The 15,968-nt window shown below is 39.8% G+C and overlaps 2 protein-coding genes across 2 annotated transcripts; one reads left to right on the plus strand and one right to left on the minus strand.

Moving 5' to 3' along the window:
- The first annotated feature begins 2,712 nt into the window (after window positions 1-2,712).
- LOC137726209 (mechanosensitive ion channel protein 6-like) lies at window positions 2,713-7,198 on the plus strand. The gene is made up of 5 exons (XM_068465096.1): window positions 2,713-4,881; window positions 5,523-5,646; window positions 5,820-6,113; window positions 6,201-6,403; window positions 6,533-7,198. Exons 1-5 carry the CDS (start codon window positions 2,981-2,983, stop codon window positions 6,819-6,821), a joined length of 2,811 nt encoding a protein of 936 aa, XP_068321197.1. The 5' UTR covers window positions 2,713-2,980; the 3' UTR covers window positions 6,822-7,198.
- A 157-nt stretch (window positions 7,199-7,355) lies between these two features.
- Window positions 7,356-8,962, minus strand: LOC137723628 (histone deacetylase 5-like). Its single transcript, XM_068462828.1, has 5 exons — window positions 8,627-8,962; window positions 8,374-8,486; window positions 7,830-8,041; window positions 7,621-7,685; window positions 7,356-7,543 (listed from the first exon to the last, which is right to left on the minus strand). Exons 1-5 carry the CDS (start codon window positions 8,684-8,686, stop codon window positions 7,364-7,366), a joined length of 630 nt encoding a protein of 209 aa, XP_068318929.1. The 5' UTR covers window positions 8,687-8,962; the 3' UTR covers window positions 7,356-7,363.
- Window positions 8,963-15,968: the final 7,006 nt, after the last annotated feature.

Raw genomic sequence — 15,968 nt, forward strand, 5'->3', positions numbered from 1 at the left:
TCAAAAGCCAAAAGTCATAGGTCGGAGGCTTAAGGTGTGAGATATTTTCTCTGTGCATCATTATTCATCAAGTTTGAACACATTCCATCTTTTAACTAAACTATGGACGCTATCATCATTGTTTTGTTGCATAAATCAGCACACAAAAACTAACAGTCAAATCAAACATAAACTAAGAACACTGCCTAGCGACAAGAATCACGCCACTTTACCAATTTTTCTCCGGATAACGACTACAAGTCTAATCTAATTGGGTGATAAGTTGGAACTAATTCTTGTATCCAGATTCCAACCCAACATAGGCAAACACCTAAGCACCAATTGTGTCACGCAAAGCATGGAGCTGTAGATAGTGACCACCCTTCTTTTGGTTGGTTTTGGTTTCGCAAGCAACGAAAATATACCATCCGTTCATACTTACTAAATCAATCGATATTTCCTCCCAACGACATGCCCTTTTGGCGTTTTGTTACCTCCACCATTTCCGGCCCATGTCGTTTACAATACAATTAAATTATTAATTACCAAACATTGCCGTAGACTCAGTGTCCGAGACACGTAGCGCGTATATTGCTGTCGTATGGTTGCAAAGTTGTACTGTTACTTTGAGTGTTTGATGACTAAGAAACAGTCCGTTGGATGCGTGCCACGTATCGTTGATTGTATGGGCGTGTTGTGCTGATGCGGGTTCGAGTGCGTTACCGACGTGTCGTTTGAAAAGATTTCGCGGGCTTTTTGTGGGGTCTGAATGGAACGGCGCCACGTGACCGGGAGAAGAGAAGCAAGCGCGCCAAGGTCGAGGCAGTGCGCTGCAAAATTACCATTTTGCCTTTCAAGCTCGCGTAGCGTGTCGACCCAAATTTACAAAATCTTACAAGAAATATAATAAAAGTAGCTGGTTTTTTTATTTATTTATTTTTATCATGATTCATTTGTACAAATCAACTTTTGAAAAATATGAATAAATTTTTTTATGTAGTAGCTCCTGCGAATGTTTACCAAACGGTGATGCCACTCAATGTGATGATGAAAGAAAATTTTAAGGGTTTAATGCCTGATATCCTAGGCCGGGCGGTTTTTCTAATTTTAATTAAATTTATTACACAACATACAAATAAATATCTACTTATACTTCAAAAATATATATAATTGTATGGAAAAAAATTTTGAAATGTTATATGAACTTGTACGCATTTTTCAATTTTCCATATAAACTAAAATTTTAAACAATTTATCATACCAACTTTTTGAAATCATTAATTTGTCGTATGTCCCTAATTCTATTCAGTTTTTCATCCAATAGAAGTCATGTGCCTCACACATGACTTTTGTTTAAGGTTATTTCGGTCATTTTAATACCTTACTTCTCTTTTATTAAGTTGTATTCAACAAAAAAGGGTAGGTTTTCTTGCACCAATACCATTATTTTGAGATTTTTTTTTTTTTTTTTTTGTTACAAGAAAAATTCAACGCATGAGCTTTAATGTTTACTCGATTACACCAATTTCTCTGCCAAGCTTTTTTTAGGAGTTTTCTATGATCAATTTCTTTACATGTTTTATGATATGAATAACGATTTTTGAATCATTTGTTACTTTTTTTTTTGCCAAAACGATAGATTTGTTGAATTAGATATAAGATTAGCTATCGATAAGGTTCGAACCTATGTCGTCATGCAAGAGATAAACATCTTTCCACTACTATAGTAAAAAGCAACTTGCAATCATTTGTTACTTGTTGGATGAGTGCTAAAATTACTACTAGCCTATGGTAATTCAATTTTTTAGTAATGGTAAATCTTTTTGTATTCTCGTGAAAGGTAATTTCCTTTTTTTTTTTTTTTTTGGATTTTTCACCAAAGAAAAACACAAATGGCATAATAGTAATTAAACACCCAACTTAGTGTCATTTCTACGTAGCTGGACTAAACGATGCATATTTCAAAACCTTCCCCATGCAAAGCGGCCCAACCCATCCCTGTCCCTCTCCTTTCAATAACGCCGTACTCGTCGCCGTCCACACGTTTCTCTGTTGCAGCTTCACACTCTCTTTCCCCCTTCCTCTGCACTTTCTCTCTCCTCTGCTCTCTCTCGTGTGTTTTAACGTTTACTCGATTACAACAATTTCTCTGCCAAACTTTTTTTAGGAGTTTTCTATGATCAATTTCTTTACATGTTTTATGATATGAATAACAATTTTTGAATCATTTGTTACTTCTTCTTTTTTTTTTTTTTTTTTTTTTTTTTTGCCAAAACGATAAATTTGTTGAATTAGATGTAAGATTAGTTATTGATGAGGTTCGAATTCATGTTGTCATGTAAGAGATGAACATCTTTCCACCATTATGATAAAGAGTCACTTGCAATCATTTGTTACTTGTTGGATGAGTGCTAAAATGACCACTAGCCTATGGTAATTCAATTTTTCAGTAATGGTAAATCTTTTTATATTCTCGCGAAAGGTAATTTCGTTTTTTTTTTTGGATTTTTCACCAAAGAAAACCACAAATGGCATAATAGTAATTACCCCAACTTAGTGTCATTTTCTTCGTAGCTGGACTAAACGATGCAAATTTCAAAACCTTCCCCATGCAAAGCGGCCCAACCCATCTCTGTCCCTCTCCTTTCAATAACGCCGTACTCGTCGCCGTCCACACGTTTCTCTGTTGCAGCTTCACTCTCTCTTCCCCCCCTCCTCTGCACTTTCTCTCTCTCCTCTGCTCTCTCTCTCTCTCTCTCGTGTGTTCAATCAACTCATAAAAAAGAAGCTTCGTCTTGTTATACGAGGACACGCGTCAACCTAATCCCCCGCGAACCCTAATCAAAACCAAATTTTCCAACCTTTCTGTATTTTTTTTTCAACTTTTCTCTCACTTGTAGTTTATTTTTATTGTTTTTTATTTAAATTTAACAGAAAAAAAAGATTAATTTTTGATTGGGAGGAGATTGTTTATTATAATTACCAGTGGTGTCGTCGTGTAATGGAGTTCTCCATCAAGAAACCGTTTAAATCCCATGGCTCTGCCAAGCATATGAGGAAGATATCCGCCGGAGCAGAAGACATCAACCACGAGGAGCTCCCCATTCTTCTGGATCACGACCACCGCCACCACACCCAGCCGATGACGGACGTCGATTTGGCCGACCGCCGGGAAGTCATCGTCAAAATCGACGAAGGCGCAGATTCGTCCACAAGCACCAGCGACCCTGCCAAAAATGGCAGGAAGGTTTGGCGGCAGTCCAGCATCGATTTCTGGCACGGGGAAGGCAACGGCGCTGGCAATGCCGAGAATTTTGATTTCGTGCAGCGTGGGAAGACGGATGAGGGGACTGGGGAGGATCCGCCGTCGAAGCTGATTGGGCAGTTCCTGCATAAGCAGCGAGCCTCCGGCGACATGACGCTGGATATGGATTTGGAGATGGAGGAGCTGCAGAGCGAGCGCGATTTGCCGCCCCTGGCCGAGTCGCCGAGTCCGAGGAACTCCCGCAACTCGAAGGAGCTCAAAGTCTCGTTCCAATCGCCGGCGCCGGACCTCACCGATACGCCGCAAGCCGAGTCGGTTCGGAGGCGATACAGGGAGTCCCCCGATGAGGAGCGGCGCCGCAGCGAGAGGTTGAGCAACGGACAGGACGACGTCGTCCGGTGCACTTCCAACGCCTCATTCCGCCGAGAGCCTTCGTTCTCGAACAAGTCCGATTTGTTGAGAATAAAGACCAAGTCCAGACTAGTGGACCCGCCCGAAGAGCCGGATTTCAAGTCGGGCCGGATCCCGCGGTCGGGACAGATCCCGAAATCGGGTCAGATGAGGTCCGGGTTGCTGAGCCGCGGCGGCGACGACGACGACGACGACCCGTTTCTGGAGGAGGACGTGCCGCACGAGTACAAGAGGGCGAACTTCAACGCATTGACGCTGCTTCAGTGGGTAAGCTTGGTTTTGATCATTGGGGCGGTGGTTTGCACGCTGACGATTCCAGTTCTGAGGGAGAAGAGCTTGTGGAAACTGAAATTGTGGAAGTGGGAGGTCTTGATTTTGGTTCTGATATGCGGGAGATTGGTTTCGGGTTGGGGGATTAGGATCATAGTGTTTTTTGTGGAGAGGAATTTCCTTCTGCGGAAGAGAGTTTTGTATTTCGTGTATGGAGTCCGAAAGGCGGTGCAGAACTGCCTCTGGCTCGGCCTGGTTCTGATAGCATGGCATTTCATGTTTGATAAGAAGGTGGAAAGGGAGACCAATAGCGAGGTGGTCGCTTATGTGACGAAAATCTTGTTCTGTCTCTTGATTGGAGTGTTGCTGTGGCTGGTGAAGACGTTGATTGTGAAGGTGCTGGCTTCGTCATTCCATGTGAGGTCATATTTTGATCGGATTCAGGACTCGCTTTTTAATCAGTATGTGATTGAGACGCTGTCCGGGCGGCCTTTGATTGAGATGCAGAATGCGGAGGAGGAGGACGACAGGCTGGCGGATGAGGTCAGGAAGCTGCAGAATGCCGGGGCTACTATGCCTCCGGACCTCAAGGCAAATGCATTCCCGTCCGCTAGGATTGGGAGGGTGATTGGGAGTGGTTCGATAAGGAGTGGGAGGGTGATTGCGGGTAGCGGGCTTATTGGGAAGAGCACCAAGTATTCTAAGCCACTTTCCAAGAAGGCAGAGGAGACCGGGATCACGATTGATCACTTGCATAAGCTCAATCCCAAGAATGTGTCTGCTTGGAATATGAAGAGGCTGATGAATATTGTTAGAAAAGGGCATCTTAAGACGCTTGATGAGCAGATTCTGGATGCCACTGGTGAGGATGAAGCTGATACTCAGATCAGGAGTGAGGTTGAGGCAAAGGCTGCTGCTAAAAAGATATTCCAGAATGTGGCTAGGCGTGGTTCCAAGTAAGTTTCGAATGTTCCCATCTTCGTTATAATCACACGGGTTTACGAGTTGATCTGGACTGTTACTTGGTTTTACCTTGTTATGGTGTTTCTAAACTTCGGTTCCTATTTGTTTCTTGTGTGGTCCTGATTTTCCATCAGTTATTGTTTTCTTCACATTTGGAATGCCTAATGAATTCTATTAGCTGTTTTTGTTTCTAATTTTAGATATTCAATGCCATCTGTTGTATGGAAGATATAGATTTATGCTATGTTACTGTTAGTTGACTACTTCATATCACATGATTTGTGCAAGTATGCCATCTGTGTTAAGGTGCCAGTTTTGTGCCACGCATATCAAGGGATGATAATATGTTTGAGAAATTAAAAGGGGAAACGAGGAGATGCTCCTAAGTTGACGAGGAGACACTTCTAAGTCAACGAGGAAGTAAGAGAGAAAATAAAAAATAAGAATACAACCTAGAGTGAAAAAATGCTATATGCCAATGTTTTCTGCACTTATTGTTTTGAAGACCATAGAAACCCTTAGAAACATAAAAGTGGGTAATCTTCATTTTAATTTTTTCATTTTTTTTCTCTTGATTTTGTCTCCCTTACATTCTATCTTTTGATCGAATCTCACTTACCCATTTTTCTTTTAGGTTCATATACCTGGAGGACTTGATGCGTTTCATGGAAGAAGACGAGGCTGTGAAGACCATGAGTCTTTTTGAAGGGGCATCTGAGCACAAGAGAATCAGCAAATCTGCCTTGAAAAATTGGGTGGTAAGTTTCATATTTTAAGTGTTGGACTCTGAAACAAACCCTCATGTATGAACGTGAATGCAACTCTGCAGGAGAGTTTCATGTTAGAGTGTTTAAAACCCCCTACGTCATCAAAACAATGCCTGAACGTTGTTTTTATTAGCTTGATAAGTAACGTGCTGAATTGGTTCCAGGTCAGTGCCTTCAGAGAACGGAGAGCACTTGCTCTGACGCTGAATGATACCAAAACAGCTGTGAATACACTTCATCGCGTGGTGAACATAATAGTTGCTATTGTTATAATTGTTATATGGCTTCTGGTTCTAGGAATTGCCACCAGCAAATTTCTCTTGTTTGTGAGTTCTCAGCTTGTGGTTGTGGCATTTGTCTTTGGTAACACCTGCAAGACGATATTTGAAGCAATCATATTTTTATTCGTGATGCATCCATTTGACGTGGGAGATCGTTGCGAAATAGACGGAGTTCAGGTACATTTCCATCTTTATCTGTGTCACATGCGAAAGTTTTTTTCTTATCAATGTGTGGTGCCTAATTTGTTTATCAATCACTCTCAGATGGTAGTTGAAGAAATGAACATCTTGAGTACAGTTTTCCTAAGGTATGACAACACAAAAATCGTGTACCCAAACAGCATCCTCGCGACTTTGCCCATCCTTAACTACTATCGTAGTCCTGACACGGGAGATGCTATTGAGTTCTGCATCCATGTATCAACTCCGCCAGATAGGATTGTTTTAATGAGGGAAAGAATAATCAGGTATGCAGAACTATCTTTTGTCACTTCGTACTTTAAAATATTGTATTAGTTTTGTGAAAACGCGGAAAACCTCAACTCTTAACTGTAATGTCTGGTTAATAAATTATTTCATGTGGTTTGCGATTACAGTTACATCGAGAACAAGAAGGAGCACTGGTATCCAGCACCAATGATTATAACGAAGGATGTAGAAGAACTAAATAGGGTACGGTTTGCAATTTGGCCTCAACATAGAATGAACTTCCAGGACATAGGAGAAAGGTTTGTAAGGAGAGGCTATTTGGTCGAAGAGATGGTACGCATATTCCAGGAGCTTGACATCCAGTTCCGCCTTCTGCCTATTGACATAAACGTCCGAGCCATGCCTGGCATGACTGGCCAGGTTCCCTCTAATTACACGGCAACTAAAGCCGATTGAGGGAACAAGGTAGTCCATGAAAACTTATCCGATCTCGCCAAGAAGCACATAGAAACTTCTACATCCCCTGGCAGGCAAGTTGTAGAGAAGCACAGGGAATCAACATCGTCCGGATGCAGTAGGATCGTGTAGAGAAAAGGAAAGGATGATATCCATCTGATATGGTTTGATGGGTTGATCTCTCTAAGTTGGTTGCCTTCAGTCTTGAAATAGGGCAAACAATGGTGTACATTTTTTCTCTCTGATTTTGTAGATTTTTCGTAAAGTTATTACTCTCAATCTCTCTCAATATCTTCATCTCTATATATGTCTATGCATTTTTGTGTAACTGCTTATCTATTTGTAAAACTCAAAAATTACCAACCAATATTGGAGAATGTCTTTTGCACTTAACAATGTAGAAATTGTTATTGGGACTATGGAAAGGTCACCGTGCTATTAGGGGTGGGTTCGGTTCGGTTCGGTTCGGTTTTCCCCAAGTAGCTTAAAAAAAGTATATGAAAACAACTTGCATCCATTTTGTAATAAGTCCTATTTCAACATTAATATACCGCTTGTATCACACGCCATGTAGACTCAAATGGGTATGCCTCTGAAGACCCATGAATAGGATTGTCGTCCAGCAGAACTTCAACACAAGAAAGAGTTGAACTTGCAATAGATTCGAGATTGTATCCTCCTTCTAAAGCCAACACGATTTTTCCGTTGGCAAAACTCATCAACTGAGAGACAATAAAAATATGTCAAACATACAATAATCAAGGCCACATTAATGAGAAAAGAGACACTGTAAAATGACCTTTTTCAACATAACTGCGTATCCATATGGTGTGACACGACAACCCCCTACAGGATCACCGGCAGCTGTTTCAACAAATTTGAAAATTAACAATTATGATACTTAAATAGAAATCAAAGATAAGTACTACTGCAAGCTAAACTATCCACACAATAAAATGAAAACTCATTCTGCAACCTGCATTAAATAGAGAAAGTTAGCCCACCAACCTGCATCAAATCCTGCAGAGACCATAATTAAGTCTGGATTAAACACCTTGGCAACAGGAACCAAAACATGATCCCAAACTGCAAAATAGTCTGCGTCCCCACACTGGCCATTTTCCCAGGGGACATTAATGTTGTATCCTGCTCCTGGTCCTTCTCCAATCATAGTATAGAAGCCGTCACCATTAGCTGGATAAAAACTTCCAAACTCATGCCTGAAAAAAGCACAACACCATACTGTCATCAGAATTAGGAACTTTGATCTTATGCAAGACAAGTCAACCAAACAAGTTACATACTACAAGCTCCAATGTGATAACTTTTGATACAATGATAGAAGTTAGAAAATTGAAAATTACAGAATCCTTGAAAAGTGTAAATAAAAACCTTGTAGGAAACTTAAATTCAAGAAAAGAACAAAGGAATCCCAAGCAGCACATCTTAACAAAACACTACATGATGGAATCTAACTTCAACTTTGTTATGTTAAACATATGCTTAGAAGATCAAGGAAAAGAACAAGTATCAATTCAAAATTCTGGCATACCTATGAACCGAGAAGAATAAAACACGAGGATCCTTCCAGAACATCTTTTGAGTACTGTTACCATGATGCACATCCCAATCAACGATTAAAATTTTGTTGATACCCAATTCTGGCTGTCAATTAGAACGTGTGAAAAAAACAGTTGAATTTTCAAAACAAGTATTCCACGTTTCATAAGAAAATAAAATAAAAGGAAACTGCAAGGCTCAAAAGTGAAGTTCTAATTTCTGAATAACTACAAGGCAGGTCATACCTTTTCATTTAAAAGGACACTTGTTGCAATAGCTACATTGTTGTACAGAAAAAATCCCATAGCTTTGTTTTGTTCCGCATGATGTCCTGGAGGCCTAATGATAGCCACGGCAAGAACAAGCTGACGGCGAGATCAAAGATTGGCGCTGGCGGCGAGGGCAAGGTGTGAGTCATGTGACCATGTGAGAGATTGAGAGAGACAGAGCGAGAGAGAGATGAGGCTCACTGGCTCAGGGCCTCAGGCTGCGCGAGACTGAAGAAGAAGAACTGAAGGCAGGGAAGGCCGGAAGGGAAGTAGGGAATGAGAGAGAAGAGGCTTAAGGGTTAGGGTTACAACGGTGGCTTTAGTTACAGGGAGTCAAGGCAGGGTTTTGTTATTTGTTAAGGCTTAAGGGTTTTGTTAAAAACATTAAAAAATTAAAAATAACCTCACAAATCCTGGAGGCATGAGGGTTCGAACCCATGCCTTCAGCTTGTACAGTTTCATTGAAACCAACTTGGCAATAGGTTCTGTTTTGTTATGATTGTATGACTAAACAGTTTATAAATATTCAAAAAAATTATATATATATATATATATATATATCGGTTCGGTTCGGTTTCCGAGCCTCAAAAACCGAAACCGAACTGGTCAGATTCGGTTTGGTTCGGTTTTTTTGCGGTTCGGTTTTTTTCGGCCTCGATCCGGTTCGGTTGTCGGTTTTTTTCGGTTTTCGGTTTTTTGAACCCACCCCTACGTGCTATTTTCCCTTACAAAGAATATGAGAGAAAGTGCACATGATGTGCATAACGAGTTTGTAGGAGTGCTAATGAAAGCTTTCTTCATGACAAAATGATATTCCAAATTACACTAACTTAAAAAGAGAATTCAAACTCATATAAACAGGTGGGCTCCGATAACTACATTGAAATTTTACATGTCGACTACTTTGGCAATCTAATGCCTAAAATTCGAGTTATTATACTTGTGCTACTCCAGTGGATTCTCTTCTGTGTCATCTATCTAATAGAGGCAAACGAGTGAATTTTCCCTTTATTAAAACATCGGATGCGAATGGTCAATTGAGAAAATTATTATATTTTGGCAGTCTAATAACTAAAATTATGAGTTATTCTACTTGTGCTACTCAAGTGATCATCTTCTGTGTCATTTCTCTAATTGAGGCAAACAAGCGAGTGAGTTGAGAGTTGGGTGTGGATAGTGGATAAACAGAAGCCCTTCTGACCTAGCCACTCCCTCTCTTTTCTCTCCAGCAGAAGCCCTTTTTCGTTGATTTTTGTTGCTGACTCATTCCTTTGGTTAGGGTCGGCAGGCAACCCCTTACCTTCTCTTTTTTCTTCTCCTCCTTAATCTTTGGTCTGTGTCCTACCCTCTGCAACCTATGGTTGTCGATTTCGAGGTCACAGTCTCGGTCGTCCTTGTTGTTTTCCCAACACATCTTACCGGTTTTATCTATGGCTTTCTTGTTTTGTTGTCTTCCCTCTCTTCTCCTCCTCCTTGTTGCCCATGCTTCTTTTTCTATTTCCATTTATGCAGCCCTATTCCTTCACTCCCTTCTTCCTTTTTTTCCCTTGCCTACATCTCCATCTCCGACCCCGCTTCACCTCCCCTTAATCCCTACCAAAAATCAGATCTTTGAGTTTTGGACTCGATTTCCGATGTGGATCTCTACCCTATTGCCCTCTACTTTACCGGCATGTATAAAATTTTGGGTGAAGTGTTATGCAGCCTCCGTCGTAGTAAAGGTGTTTTACACATCCCTTTGGCCCTCTCCACCCCGTGTTATATCAACTTGGTTCGTTTCTTGCAGATGTGGTGGTTGGTGGTACAGATCTAAATGGCTCGGTGGATTGCACAGCTCTGAGATCTGATTTTTTATGTGGATTTTGTCTCTTTTTTTTGGTTAATGTTGATGTGATTGACTCTTTGTGGATCCTACTTCATTCCAGTTTCTATATGGTTGTCATTCCGATGATTGCTGGCAAAAGTTCGATTGTGGAGGGCTGCGTTTATGTGATGGATATTAGATTTTATTTCTTTTTGTCTTGTGTTTTCATTTTTAGGGCTCTATAGTTGTGGAATTTGGCATCCCACTGTTTGTCTTGAGCCGTTGGTTGGCTTTGTATTTTGTTTTAAGTTTAATGAAGTTAAGCTCTTGTCCAAAAATAAATAAATAAAGGCAAACAAGTGAATTTCACTTTTGTGGGACATTGATTTTTTGGGCGCATGACACGTGGCACCTTTGGTGGCAACAAGGACTGGTCAAGTTTCCTAGTCAGAATCAAAGTAAGCTATTCCAATGGGCTGGCTAGTCCAATGTGTAGTCAAACTGTGATATCCCATCTCCAAAATTATTATTTTATTTTATTCTTGACGTATTTCGAAGATTTGATTGGAACTAGTTCTTTATTTCTCCAAATTTGAGAAAAATGAAGTGAGGGGTACTTTAGTCATTTCCAATTTTCTCGATCTTTTTGGTCAACTCTTGAATTGGTTAGGTAGAGTTCGATCCCATGAGTGCGTAGGCATAAACGGATCTTATTTCCGAGTCAGAACGGAGAAGTTAGAGTCGTTTGAAGTTGATGGCATTTTGGTAATTTTACCAAAATGCTATAAATGGGAGTGAAACCTCCAGAAAAGGGAGAGGTTTCTGAAAATGGAAGGGGGTAGCTGTTACTAACCCGTTTTAGGGGAGATTTGGACCCATTAACCCACAAACTTGACCCATTTGTATCTTCTTCATCCGAGCTCCATTTTGGGTGATTTTGGTGTCCATGGAAAGCTTTTGACGAACCCTACATCTTTGTGGTGTTAGATTTTCTAATTTCTTTTCCATCTTTGCAGTTCGAAGCCACAAAGCTCACGACTTTTTTGGCGGTTTTATCATTTTCCCGGTGATTCCGGCAACCCTTTCCTTTGAGTGAGGTGCTTTCGTATTCATTTTAGAGTTAGGGGTTTAGAACCCTAGAAATCTGGTTTTCTCCGGTGAATTTGGACGGTTTCCGGTTAGAATTTATCGTCGGCCTAATTGTGAAAAGTGTTTCCCTTGTTGAGCTCTAGCTACCACGTAAATTTGAGCTCATCTAGTTAATGTTGAAAATTCGGGGTTTCTAAACCATCCATCTTGACTACCACCGCGTGTGGCGGTGCGTGAGATCGTTCACGAGTGTTGTCTAGGTTCCAAATACCTTTTAGTGACCTTGTGAACCTATGTCTAGCTCGGTTTCCCAAAATTCAATTGTTTGGTGTGGTGATCAATTTGGACCGCCACTTGTTTGTGTGATTGACGACAATCCGACCGTTGGATCATAATGAAATTTTAGTATGTTATTCTAGAAACATAATGTGGACTTTGGGAAGTTATGGATCATAAATCCGATGTGCGGATCTTCAAGATCGAATTACGTAGAGTGGTGGACCCTATCGTTGACCGAGAGTTGAATTGTTGTCAACATGTCTCATTACATTCTAAATAATAAAATTAGTACCATGGGAGACTTAAGTGAAGTCTAGTGGCCTACATTGGTTAGAGAGTGACTTGAACATATGTGATATGGTTATCACCTTAATTTCTTATATTGGTATCATCTGCGAATATGACTTGGTTTTATAATGTGAGTTCTATTGAAATGTAATTATATATATATATATATATATATGTATGTATGTATATATTTAGCCATAGACCTATGTTTATTAAACATGATTTGGCTTGTGTACTGATGATGATCGTGATATGTGTTTTGACGTGCATATTGAAAGGTGGTTGATTTGCATGGATGGTATGATATGATGAAATGTGAGTGACTTTAATATATGTGAATATGAATTGGTTTTATAATTATGTTTCCTATAAATTTTTAATTTTTATATTTAGCCATTGAGGTAGTTTATGAAGTGGGATTTGATGTGCATATTGGAAATATGGTTTGTTTTATATGATTGGCTTGATTTGCTGAAAGGTGAGGGCTAGTAGTGGACTAGGACCCTGCTTGGTTAATCCGCATTGGGGGGTCACTAGTGGTCTTGCTTGGTTAGTCCGCATTGGGGGACAATACTATATGCATGGATCGCGCTTGGTTAATTCGTGTTGGGCGATCCTTATAGCCATGTATGCTTAGGAGTGATCGTGCTTGGTTAATCCGCATTGGGTGATCACTTCCTAACAGTTGTAGGAGTGACTCTGCTTGGTTAATCCGCATTGGGGGGTCACTGCTTGCTTGGTTACTTTCTTAGGGGTGGCTCTGCTTGGTTAATCCGCTTTGGGGGGCCATTTCCTGTTTGGTTACTTATGTAGGGTTCGGTCAAACTGCATCCTTCTAGCCCTACTTTTCATTGTGTTGTATGAGATTATGGTTGTGAGATATTGTGATTTGTTTCAGACGAACCGTTGAATGTCTAAGTGACTTCTTCAGAGTTTTCAAAGGTTTGGTATTGATTTCTTATGAATGATTTATATTCAAGGTTTATAAATTGTGATTGATGGCTGGTTTTATTATTGTATCACATGCTTATATTATTGTCACTCACCCGAGCCTCATAGCCTATCTGAGTGCCTGATTTGCCAGAGCACCAATCCCATAATGTAGGCATTGACTTTACATATGACAGGTCTGGGTAGATTATGAGAAATCACTTGATATTTTGGTTCCGTTGAGTGGTCCGGAACCCGATGTTGTTGGATTCTGTTGAGTAGTCCGGAATCTTTGCTCTTGTTCATTCCATAAGGTGATCTTAGAATCCTAAATTTGAGTAGATGAGAATTACCCACAATAGATATTGTGAAAATAAATTAGAATTTCCATGTTTATTACTCATAATCCAAGTGGGGAATTATATAGAGTTTCTTGGTTAATTCGTGAAATGTTATGTTATCGCATTGTTTGATTAACGTAATTAAATGCTAAGATCGTTCATCTTAGATTCATGAATTGATTAATTGATGGGATTGTGGAATGACGTTGGATATGAGTGTGGTTATTATAAGTATTTTAGTTGATTAATATTTCTAGAGAATAATATGTACTTTGTTAATTCTTAAATATGTTACACGCTATGAAATGCGATTTTATGTGGGAAACGTGATGAATTATGTGATGGATGAAGTGGAAATGTTAATCGTCATGTAGGATTGTTATGTTGGATATCGTTGTTATTGTTATGATTAGACTTGTTGATAAATGTGGCTAGAGAATGGTATTGTGCTTCGTTGCTTCTTTGAAATGATATATGTTGTGAATTGCGGTATCATGTTGCGACATAATGACCTATATATAGATGGAGGGGAAATCATGATTTTCAGGTGGGTTTGTTATGTAACCCTGAGTCTAGTAATTTCATGCTTGTCAAGTTCTATTGATTGATTGAGAAATGTTATGCCTTTCGACTTAATTGGACTGTGGTATATGTCAATTATTGTGCATGATAAACTACGAATGGCTTGATCCCTGTTTAGGGTACGTAGGCAGTCTAATGGGGATGTTAGATGTAGCCATAAAGTATACAAAAAATTACTATGCGATTCGATTATTGAGTTGTGCTTTGCCCATATTCTGGAGGCGGGGGTATGATAGATACGGATTTTTGGTAACGTCACGTGTTAATTCTGGACGTATGTCGGGATTGAGACGTGACACAAACAGTCATTCTGCACCCTGTATTACTTGTCTCCCAAGTAAGGAAATCCTAATTAAAGTTAAATTATGATTGCTTGGGGATTAGACAACATAATCACAATCCTAGGAGGATTGGATATCTCATCGTAGATTTCTTCCTAAATAGTCTCCCAATTTACTTAGGATTACTTTCTCTACAAGGATTCTGAAGATCTCTATAAATACCCTAGCTTGGGCATTTATATCTCTAATCAAACATAGCTACAGTCACACTCACATCTCCTTCTAGTATATTATTCTCTATAAGATGATATGCAAGACTACCATACACATACAATCTCTCATATGCGTTGCTGTTTACGAGTAGACACATCATCACGTCCTTAACGCCCCGACATAGGTTATTCATCAAGGATGGTTTAGGATGTATTGCACATCATACCATTCTTTCTTAGAACTGCACTAGCGGTTTCATTCTCCTTCCTGGAGATATGTGGGCAGTCCGATCAAGATTTAATCACACCCTTAATCAACCTTATTCTTCCCTCGCTGGAGATCATGGGCAATTCCCAACTAGATCTCGCCTTCGTCTGCAGATGTGTGCGATTTTGATTCCAACAATTGGTGCTTTCATTGAGAATGAACTCATATTCCCCTAGATAGAGACCCCTGCCACGAGCGACGATGAAAGCAAAAAAATTCTAAAGATGGAACCTTTGATTAATGCTCCAGAGGACAAATCTCTTGCAATTTGTAACAACTACCAATTATGATAACTCACACAAACAATGCTTTTTGTATGGATTTGTTGCTACTACTGTCCATGATCAAGGACTGTGTTTCCCAACAAATACAAAAAAGGAGGGTTTCTAATACCTTTAGTTATTTGATTTCAATATCTTATTGCTTTCAAAAATTTAAATCCCTTTATCATGAAACAACTAAGAACACAATATGACTAATTGTTATCGTTTTACAAAAGGGATATATGCTGATTACACATCCCTTCTTCTTTTCACATCTTGCAGTGTTTGATTAACTCAGTCAAACATCATTCTGGTGGAGACAGTAACTCCAACAATGATACGGCTATTCTGACGGGAATGACAAAGTCTGATGGGAAGAAATTCACTAGGGGCAAGTCACCCCTAGAAAAAGCACAAACATCAACTCCAAAATAAAGCAACGATCATACTCCCAAACTAGGAAGTAAAGGCAGGTTTGCCTCTGTACAGATCAACACCTTGCAAGTTCGACTCATGGACTTCTCGTCTGAAGTTTAAAATCAACCTTCCATGTAACTCAGCCCAAGTCCTTCAAACACTTCGACTGGGGGCAATGTAATCGTGCCTAAAACCCGTTTCTGCACACTCGAATGATTTTTAACAACTGATTTCCTGAAGCCACTTAGTAATACAATCTAGCTGTATTCCTCTTCACTTGTAAGTGAGAGGTCTTAAGTTCGTTTATCTCCAAAGGTGAATTTAGACCACATTATTGCTAGCCCATTGTAAGGCTAAGCCCATCCCTATCCCCTTGAGTGTTGAAAATATTGTTTGTTCAAAACAATTGACTTCCCAAATGAATTTTGACACAAACTCAGTTGGAGACAAAAGCTAAGATGATGACGATTATTGTGTCAAAATTTCATAATTTCCTACATAGCCAATCCTTCTAGTTCTTCACGCAAAAGACACTCGAAGTTGCATTCCTGTCAGAACCGAACC

This window comes from Pyrus communis, chromosome 2 (genome assembly GCF_963583255.1).
Source record: "Pyrus communis chromosome 2, drPyrComm1.1, whole genome shotgun sequence".
Classification (NCBI taxonomy): domain Eukaryota; kingdom Viridiplantae; phylum Streptophyta; class Magnoliopsida; order Rosales; family Rosaceae; genus Pyrus; species Pyrus communis.